At 38.9% G+C, this 11,192-nt stretch overlaps 1 protein-coding gene across 1 annotated transcript; it reads left to right on the top strand.

The window, feature by feature from the left end:
• Positions 1-5,999: 5,999 nt before the first annotated feature.
• On the top strand, positions 6,000-10,303 carry LOC134679104 (uncharacterized). The gene is made up of 2 exons (XM_063537948.1): positions 6,000-6,582; positions 9,728-10,303. Exons 1-2 carry the CDS (start codon positions 6,001-6,003, stop codon positions 10,301-10,303), a joined length of 1,158 nt encoding a protein of 385 aa, XP_063394018.1. The 5' UTR covers position 6,000.
• The last annotated feature ends 889 nt before the right edge of the window (positions 10,304-11,192 follow it).

Raw genomic sequence — 11,192 nt, 5'->3', positions numbered from 1 at the left:
GTGCATATGGACCTCATTGGCCCCCTTCCCGTCTCTTCAGGCAACAGGTACTGCCTCACCGTCATCGACCGGTTCACAAGATGGCCTGAGGTGTACCCACTACCAGACATGACGGCAGAGACGTGTGCAAAAGCATTTGTCTTCGGCTGGGTGGCACGTTTTGGCTGCCCAAACAAAATAACAACCGATCGTGGTAGACAATTCGAGTCGCAACTATTTAAAAGCATCACAGGTTTCCTCGGCTCCAACCATTGCCCCACAACATCATACCACCCTGAGTGCAACGGCATGATCGAACGTCTGCATAGACAGCTAAAAACTGCAATCATGTGCCATAATAACCCACAATGGTCAGAGATCTTACCACTCGTACTCCTGGGAATAAGGAGTGCCTGGAAGGACGACCTCAAAACTTCGGCAGCAGAACTGGTTTACGGCGAACCCCTTAGATTACCAGGTGAATTCTTCAACCCTACTACCAACCTGGACATTGACGTTACTGACTTCGCCTCTCGCCTGCGTAGACATATGGCTAACCTGAGCCCAGTTCCAGCGTCGTGGCATACAACAAAGACGTTTTATGTACCAAAGGATCTGCTCTCTGCAGAATATGTTTACCTGCGGCAGGGCCCCGGCCGAAGATCCCTAGAAGCTCCATACTCTGGTCCATATAAAGTCCTGGAGAGATGCGAGAAAACTTTCAAAATAGATATACAGGGCAAAGAGTCAACAATCACTATAGACAGATTAAAACCAGCTTACCTGCTTCGCAACTCCTGCAATCAGCCACAATTACAATCAGATAAAGTCCCCGAAAAACAGACCAGAAGCGGCCGAGTAGTTCGATTTCCAGCTCACCTAGATCACTATCGCCCGTGAAACGGTCTCGGCGGGGGAGTATTTGTGGCCTACTCCACATTAGTATTAAAATTACGCAACAGAAATAAATCCACAAAACCTTCTTCGTGTGGACCCACAACGTAAGTCGACAACATGGCCGCGCGCGAGCCGGCAACCGTTGCTAAGCAACGATCGTCGCTCGCGCCGATGCCGCGCGCCCCGCGCCCCTCCGGAGTGTTACCTACGTCACGGGAACAGACGCACGCGCATCAATAACTTAAATCCTATTCGTGTACCGACTGTGATATATTATTATAAAAGACTACTTGACTGATTATGTATGGTGTGGTGCATGAACTTAACAAGTGTTTTAGTGAATTGTGTGTGCCTGTACTAACCGCTTGTTTAAATGCTAATCCCAACAAATAATAAACCTTAAACTGTAATTCCAGAACATTACATACTGTTTACTAAGTGAGTGCATTATCATTTACGATCCACGTAGCTTTAGCACCCACACCAGTATATATCACTTGATCAAAGGGAAGGTGAATGTTATTAATATATAGTATTCACGAAATAGGTAGAATCCAGTACAAATAAAATATAAAAATACGGGGTGAAATTTTAATCACCATACATACATAATCTGCGTACTGAACCAGCCAATTTTTTTTTGTTACTAAAGTAACAATGATAAGTATAATATAATATCTTTTATTTACATAACTAAATGTGAAAAATTTTTACTTCGGTAGCGAGTACATTACTGCATAGAACTGCACTAAAATAATTTGCCCCTTCTGTCAAACATCTTATTCTTTGATTTTTTTTTTCTTAATAAGTTTTACGGTTCGCGCCATCTCCACTATTTGCCGTCGTGTTATGGTGGTATCACTGATTTACCAAATTCACGCGCAAGTGACAAACACTAGCCGTCTCTTTTTTACTTAGGTATTATTTTAATTGTGCCGTCTCTTTTACGCATTTGCGTATGAAGTTGTAAACAAATTGTAACTGATGCTGCCGTGACGTTGGCAGCATTGGTTGGCATCATTTTTTTCGCTTGATATGTTAGTGTATGGCAAATCTAGTATTAAAATATCATAGCCTTAGAGCACTAAAAAATAAGTTGCCTCAAAATGTTGATATAAACCCCGAAATTTTAATAGGGCGGGATGATTGTCATTTATTGAATGTCTTTTGATCTCCTTTGTAGTAAATTTTATGTTAAAACTTTTGTCCGAAGTCATTATAATGCTATTCGTACAGATATTCGAGATATGAGAAAAAATATGAAAAAAGGTACCTTCAACCCCCCTCTACACCCCCTGCACACCCCCTACCCTCGAGGACTTTTAGTATGTCTATCTGGACACCACAAGGTATGCCTGTACCAATTTTCAGAACTACACGAATTATTTCCGCAGCTTGCCCAAATTCGGCTTAATTTGACGTGGCTATGAGGTTTAAGGTTAGCTCGGCCAATTTCTGAGATCTATCTTTACGGCGGGGTCTAAGAAACTTAGACCCTACTGTGTGGACAGTTTCCACTAGCCCGTCGTTGATTTCGTCTACTGAAGTCCAAGTTCTCTAGGCTAGCAAAGCGGTTAGAGAGCTTGAGTTGAAACCTTTCGGGGTTTTGAACATGGGCTCGAGTAGGTCGGAGCGTACCTAGACTTCATCAGGCTGGACCTTTCAAGTTTAATATTGATATTCAGTGTGCCTCTTACGATTCGGTGATCGCTACCGGTCTTTACCCTGTTGATCACACAGACATCACTGAATATCCGTTTCTTGTCGGTCATGATGAAGTCTATCTCGTTTCTCGTGGAACCATCGGGACTCATCCAGGTCCATTTCCTGTGTGGGGGCTTCTGGAAGAAAGAGTTCATTATGAAGAGTTCCTCTCTCTCCAGAAAGTCGGCCAGGCTCTGACCCCTAGGGCTCCGTTGCCCATACCCAAATTGCCCCACTCTCAACTCATCACCGCTTCTCTTGCCCAACTTTGCGTTGAAGTCTCCCATAACAAGAGTAAAGTATAGGTTTTAGAAGTATGTATGGCCTTACTTACGTCCTCATACATACATAGCCTCTACTTCGTCATCGGAGTGTGACGAGGTTGGTGCGTATACCTGAATGACCTTCAGCGAATATCTTTTGGATATTCTTAGTATTAGGTATACCACCCTGCTCGACACACTGTCGATGGTTATTATGTTGTTTACGAGGGACTTGTGAACAAGAAACCCGACACCACCTTGGGACTGTTGGTCGCCCTCCCGGTGGTAGAGCAAGTTACCAGACTTCAGGGTTGTCGCGTCCTCCCCTTCTCTACATTGTAGGGTTATGCGAAGTGCCCAGTGTAACCTGCTCAGTTCCTCTTCCAGCTCGCAGATCTTTTCGTCAGTCCTCATAGTGCGTATGTTGTGTGTTACCAGGGCCAGTGGTCGTGGGGGCGGGTAGCCGGATCTTTTCCGGAGATCCCTGACCCCGCTAATGTCCTGAGCGCTACCATAGCCAGAGCACCGGGGGTCGCCGGAACCTCGGGGCCGTGGTTTACGTGGTTTATTTGTGTTCTGCATGATGGGGGGGGGGAGGTTGGGGGGTGAATGCCATAATCACCACGCTTGGCAGGCGGGTTGGCGAGCGCAGTCGAGTACACCAAACTTGAGGGACGCTGTTGCCCATCCACCGGTGGTCTTGGACGTATTTTAAGGACATACCCGGGTCCTGGGTCCATAAGAAGGTACTTACACAATAACAAAAAAGCTAATTGGAACAACATGATTGGAATAATTAGAATTATTTTACACCAGACATTATTTTTTTACTAGGTGCCTCTGTAGTATACGTATACCTACTACCATTTATAAACTAAACCTTACATAATAAAGTTTAACGAGTTTTTGTGTTACTGGTTATTTTATTGTTAATTATATGAAAATGAGATTTGTTATTTTGATGGTCAATTTACGTATAAGTGTTGAGAAAATTTTGAATGAAGAGAGAAGTGTGGTGAAAACCCATCAAAATAACCGACGATTACAGAATTATCCGAATAGACAAGCGTCTGGTTTTATCCCATAGCCATCCCATAGCCAAGTGTTTAGTCCATCGCTTTCACCCAATAGCCTGCCTCTGCGTGCGCCCCGTAACACGTACTTACATGGCAGTGTTGGGCAAAAAGTAATTGAATTACTAATTAACAATTGCAATTACAAAATGTAATTTCAACAAATAATTTCCATTACATGTGGAAAGTAATTTAAAATTTAATTACTAATTACAATTACATAATGTATTTAATAATTGAATTTTTAATTACATTTTAAAATTATAATTTAAAATAAAATACTTTTTTCAATTACCTACAATTATTTTTATAGAATGCAAGTTTTTGATCATCTTTATTTCCAAAATCACATGAACATTTTGGATGGTCGTAAATTTGACTAAGCATCATTGTCATTTATTTTACACTAGTAGTTCGCCCCGAACTGAGAACTCGCGGTTAACCAAAAATTATATAGAGCGATCGACTTTGTTCATTGTTGCACCTACTTATTAGTTATTTACTCTGAGCCTACTTAGGTACTCGTATAGTGCGACATAGCAACAATTTAGTATGGACATTTTTGAGTTCCATTTTATTTAATTTCTACTATTTTATGTCGCACTATATAGGCGGCAATGGATCAAAAACTCGTGGATTTATTGCAAGGTCTGCCCTTGCCCTTAACCGATAGATTTAAGCAAAGAGTAGTATGTACCTGTCTATACTTTATATAATGAGGAGGCACACTGAAAGATTAGGACAGATGTCGCCTCTGTTATCCGTCACTGTTTACGATTTGTGACAAGTGTATGGTTGCGAATTTTTTACTAATACTTGCGATTTATCAAGAAAAATGTATTCATATATGACTGTACGGGAACTACAAACTTCGAAGGAGAAATTCTACAGTTGGCGGAAAAAAGGCTGATTTGATACAAAGATAATCACATAATATATTTGAGGTTATCTTGTGTATTTTACCGTTTATTCAAATTTTCGAAGGCTCACGTGCAGTTTTTCCTCTTATATTACAAGTGTTCGATCGAAAACAAACTTTTAACTTTGGTGTATACCTGGATCACCTGGATGTAAAAGAAGCCGTTTCATATTCGCCCGCCCTACGACACATTAGATAGGTACACAAAAGTCGTGATGCGTATGGAGTACAGCATGTGTGGCCAAGCCATCATGCCCTAAATTATGTACTACTTCAATAAAACTTAGCTTACCTGTGTATTTACTCTTTCCAAAATATTTATCTTCCTTAAAATGCAGCCTAAACAAACGGTCTTTGTCATTTGCCTTAGTTTTTGATACTCAATGCTTTCTCTCACCGATTTATGCATATATTTCCACAGTTTGTTGCACAATATTGCAATATTTTGGAGAAAAAGGAGAATGTTTACAATTTATTTGAAAAAATGTAGGTATGCGATTTGACAGTGACAGCAACTCCACTATGGAATACTATGGAGGCTCCACCTGGCGTGATAAAATGTTAGTTTACCTCAAGGCCTATTGACTTCCTTGGAATGACGTGACCCTTCATAATTGTACATGTGTGCTCCGTTTCTAGAGCTGTATTGCCAGTAATTACCATAAAAATATTTTACTACAGCAACATTGCTAGAACTGGCTTTGTCTATACGATTTCTAGGAGCAAATCCAATTATTTTGATTTGTATTTTATGAAGTAGTCAAAGTCATAATATGACATAAATATTATGTAAAATGTAAATTATTATCTATTTCAGTTTGTCTTTGTCTATGTTCATAAAATCTATGAGGGGTAGACGTGCCGCTACCCTCCTTGATAAAATTAAAAAAAAAATCTTTGTCAATAGGCCTCTTTGATAGGCCTTGATTTGAGTCTGGCCGGTAAGAACATAGACAAGACAAAAGTCTGTAATGTCAATGCTGTCATTTAAGTCATTTAACGCCAGAAAAAAAGGCGGGAACTCGAAAATAAAAGGGCGGCTTTTTCGAAAATATTTTAATTTTAAGTCTTTAAAGTCCTTTTTTACTAACAAAAGTGAGATATTTTTCCTCATTAATTATAAATAGTTGATGTACGGTGAATTTCTGTATTTTTCTGTCTTTGAATGAGCCCAGGACGCGGGGGAACGGGCGGCGGCCCCTCCCCCATGGAAACAGAAACCGCCAAAACTACAACAAAAAGAAGAAATAAAGATGTTTCCGAAACAGAAGTCACATCATGTAAGCAAAAAATGACTTACATACAAAGTCGTCGCGGTCTCTTCAGAGACCACAATCCTATATATGAAGACTTGACTAAAAAGGAGTACCCCGTACTGCTACAATCTGCTTCCAATGATCTGACTCATAAAGTCCCCATGGACATCCTCAAAGTCAATAGAATATTAAAAGAGATTATGGGGGTGCAATATGTAAAGGCGGCCGGTAACTTTTTTGTGAAAGTTTATTTTGGATGTGCCAAGGATGCGAATGCATTTTTGCTAAACAAACTTGTATTGCAAGCAAATAATTGGAAGGCAACAATCCCATATGACAGCATAGAGTGTCAAGGAATTATTCGTGCTCCTGTGGATCTTAGTGAGGAGTCATTGCTCGAGGACTTGAAAGCCAGTTGTATGATTCTTGGTGTAAAGCGCTTTACCAAAAAACAGGACAATGGGCAATACAAACCACTCCCAACTGTCCTGGTTACATTTCGCTCCTTGAGAAACACAGTGTCATTAAGCGAAAAACGTGTTTTTTGGGTACAGAGCTTTAAAATTTTCGAAATCTTCAAACGTCTAAAACTGCCGTACTAAAGATAAAAGAAAGAGTTTTTTGCTATATTTTGTTAGATTTTAAACTAATCTTGTGAGTCATTTGAGTAAACTGTGTTTTTTTTGTTTAATTTCTAAGATAATTCAATTAAAAGAAAATTTTAATGTCACTATTCCGTTTAGTTTTGCTTAATGTCACATGACGACTTCGCAATATTGATTCAATTTATGGAACAGTGACACTATATCCAGTTATTTGATATAACTTAAAGTTTATTTCAAAGAAAAAGCGCAAATAGAATCATTTTACATGGATGTTAATTAATATTTACTAAAGTAAGCGACTTTCAGTCTTAAAAAATTAGCAAATAAGACTAGTTTTTCTTTAAAACTAGAGTATTCTTAGCTTGTTTTGTTTGGCTATATTTTTACGATCAAAAATTACCAAAGTAAATAAACAAAGGGGAGGATAATATTTGGGGGATGCGATGCAAGGGGCCCGAATGTCATGTAACGGACCCCAGACCAGCCTCTCCTGCACGTGGTCACCCTGTGGAATACCAAACAAGCCTCTGGCGATCCACCAACCCGCACTGAACCAGCATGGTGGGCTTATGGCCCAATCTCATTTGACATGTACGACTCCTCGTTACGGCGCTAAGTACCCTGTAAAAGTGGTGCTAAGAATCCCCGGGCGGAAGATACCCACGTCATCATCATGCTGCTAGGCCTTGTTCTCATTTACTTGGGGTCGGCCTTCCCTGTTCTTTTCCTCCATTCTGCACGATTGAGTGCAACGTCGGCGTCTATATTGAGGTCTTTCAGGTTTCGCTGAACCGTCGTCAGCCAGGTAGCAGGTGGTCTTCGACGTCCTCGCTTGACTCGCTTCGTCGTTGATATATCGAGCGCTACCTTAACCATGTAGTCTACAGGACGCCTCTGTACATGACCGTACCACCTTAGACGTTTTTCCGTTAGCTTTTCTGTTATTGGCGCTACTTTGAAACTACCCGGCGGAAGATACCCACACGCTTTGTCGTCAAAAAGAAGTGGCAGGACAACATTGTCGGATTATCAAATTACTCCGACAAGGTGGCTGTGTTGACGTTAAGCATATCCCAAATCCCAAAGCTATATACTTACCTTAACCGCAATCAAAGCCTACGCATCAACATCTACACATTGCGATGATAAGATTGAAGAGTATTACGAGATTATGACCCTCTAAATAAATCTACTGACGAAAAGCAGGAAACATGGACCATTGTCCTTGGTGAAGTCAGATCAAGCACACATACATAGTCGGACCACATATGGCCTTGGCAGCAGAAACGACCGAAGTTCTAGGTCTATTCCATTTGCCTTTGGTCGAAACATGAACGTAGATAAGTAATTCCTTTTTTCTCAAAAAAACTTCAAAGTCGCTGGACCTGGACTTCGCCTGGCGGAATATCACACACGAAATTGACTACTTATATAATAATATTTTCATCTGACAAAAGTTTAATTAGATATTTATTTATGTAGGTATTAGGTACATCAAGGTTTAAATTTAGTTCCGATCACAGACCCGTGAGAGCAAAAATAAAGTTTAAGACTTAAATCCACCGTAAGCAATTAATTCATAAATAGGCAAAACACCTAAACAGAAACACACTCTTATTTGTAACCACGATCAGTTTAACTTAGAATTACGAAGTAATTTTGACACCTTACAAGAAGAGATACCACAAATACACATTCAGAAGTTCAAATTCAAAATAACAACATTATAAATACTTTAGAAACAGCCAGTAGCAAAATTAAACCAACCCGGAAAAACAACAAAAAACTCACAAGCGACACATTACGTTATTAGAACTAGCTCTTCTGAAGGAGGTACGAATTCTTCATCATCATAAGATTCATAAGTATTATCTTTATTAACAGTTTCAACTAAAACAGTAGTATAATTAACTTTATTCAAATAGCTTTAAACTTTTTTGTCATTCAAGACACATTGAGACATTTTCTACTGTAAGAGAACAATAGTTTTATGGGTAATTAATAGGTAAGTACCTACCTAGTGATAATAATAATTAATGTGTGTTTTGTGTCACCTTGTCAGAAATAAAATTGGAACATAACAGACATCACAAAAATAACTTGCTAATTTTGATGAATGAAAAAGTATCACACAGCACATAAATAATATTATATTATAATTAATAAATATGGGAATCTTACACATACCAACCTAGTTCCACAGTTAGATCAATAGGGCTCGTAATGTGGCTATATCTATCTAATTATAAATAGTCGTCTAGTAGGTACCCATAATACAACTCTATTATGAACCTTATAGAAAAAATACAACACAGTGACATTAAACAACGAATGACATTCATTAACCACACCGTTATAAGCGTTCTGTACCAGTTGTAGTGGCTTTAAGCTTAAAACGACATTTTTCACTTAAGCATGCCAACTGTCGCTATGATAAACTAAGCTAGCATATTGACACTACACAGATAATGACGATCGACCTGCTAAAACTTCTGTCAGCTTCTTAAAATCACAATGTCACTTAAAGTAAAAGAACAGTACGTTTTTATTTTTAGTCAGCATTATGGCTTTAAGTTTTAAGCAAAACCATCATTATAGGTATAATGTCACTTTACTTATTTCAAAACGTTATTCTATTCTATTAAATTCAAAAGTACAAGTGTCCTTAAAGGGAAAAGTACGATATTGCTTTAAATTGAGTTTTGATTTTGATACCATATTATAAGTTTAAAGTGACATAGTACGTATAGATACACTATTTCTTATGTAAATTGACGTACTTACCATTGAATCTCATAGAAAACCGTCACTAAGCAAAAAAATACAATTTACTTCCCTTTAATGACATTGTTCCTATGAGACGGGCACCTATTCCCTCTATTCGCCATAACGACATTAGCGCCCTCTGGCGGTTCTAATAGAGCTAGGGCGATAGGTGTCTTCGTATTGCGTGCGTTACGATCATACGAGCTAGATGGCGTTATTAACTCAAAAACCCCATTTTTTGGATAATGACGTTATGTTTCTCAAGGAGCGATTTATGGCTTCGTCTAGACCCGACCATGTAATCTACGACCATATCTGGATGCCTGTACAGGAATACATCAGGCCTCTGCTTCAGTGCTTCAGGTGTTATAAATTTGGACATGGCAGCGGAGCTTGTAAAAGCACTCAAGTATGTTCCATTTGTTCGGCGGGACATTTTTACAAGGAATGTCCCTCACCATCAGACTTCAAGTGCTCAAACTGTAGTGGACCCCATTCAGCAGTTTCTTATACCTGTACTGTGAAGGCAGAAAAAATAGCACAAATCAAGAATAGGATAAGTGGCAGATTTTCTTATGCGGCTGCGGCTGCAGTGGCTGTGGCACCTAACAGTAATAATCTAAACACTAAGATTTCAAAAACACCAGCAAAAACACCTCACGGACGAGCTGTGATTGCTGAAATTATTAACTCCGATATTGTCATGAACGCAATCACAAAAACAATAATCGAATTGATGAAAAGAAAAGATGTCAAAAATACTTCCTCCTCCGCCTCCGGACCTTTCACAATCTCCTCCCAAACTATAAAAGAGCTGCTGGTAACAAGTTTTACTACTTAAATTATGGACAGGTTGGGCATCAAACAATTAAAAATACTTCATTGGAACTCCAGAAGTCTATTTCCAAAACTAGGTCAACTTATACATTTTTTGCAGGGCTGTGATGAGAGTGTTGACGTCATACTAGTTAATGAAACTTGGCTGACCCCTAGCAAAATTATTAAATTGCCTGGGTTTACTGTAATTAGAAGAGACTCCAACCATCCCCATGGCGGTGTGGCAATTGCAATTCGTTCCAAATACAAGTTCAGTATTGTCAACACTTTATCACAGTACCATTTTCAAAACATATTAATAAATATTAGGGTCGATCAACTTTTTTATGTCATATCGTGTCCCAACGATATAAAAATTCAAATCTTACAAATCGCAACAGTTTTTAAATTTATCTGGTATATTATAGTAAATTAACCAAATAATCATTCAAACTAGAACTTAAAAACTGAAAGAATTCTTTTTAAATATAGTTTTTTTTTTTTTGACCCAGGAGATAATTTTAGACTCCCATACAAAAAAAGCATGTCCCAATCGCATGTCGGCTTCCGTTTTTACTTAACAGTGTAAAAAATGTACTCCACCATATTCACTATTAACGCTTAATTAAAAAGGTATTAACATCTAATTTACAAATTCGATGCTAAAATTTCGCTAGAATTCGTTGATTTATTTAAAAAAAAAGTTCTTTTTGCGTCCCGAAACAATGATTCATTTTTAAGTCCCCTAACTTACCAAATATTACAATGCAACGAAGGCTCAAGGTTATGACACTGTATCGCCCAGCCAATAGGCAGCCGATCTAAGTATCACGTGACAAGATCCACCATTACGGTTACTTTCTTATTCGCCGGCCATTTCGTCCGTGGTTCGAAGTGAGCCAAGATGTGTTAAT

Source organism: Cydia fagiglandana, chromosome Z, assembly GCF_963556715.1.
Source record: "Cydia fagiglandana chromosome Z, ilCydFagi1.1, whole genome shotgun sequence".
NCBI lineage: Eukaryota > Metazoa > Arthropoda > Insecta > Lepidoptera > Tortricidae > Cydia > Cydia fagiglandana.
Note: the sequence above shows the minus strand (reverse complement) of the source record. Positions and strands in the feature narration are given on the sequence as shown.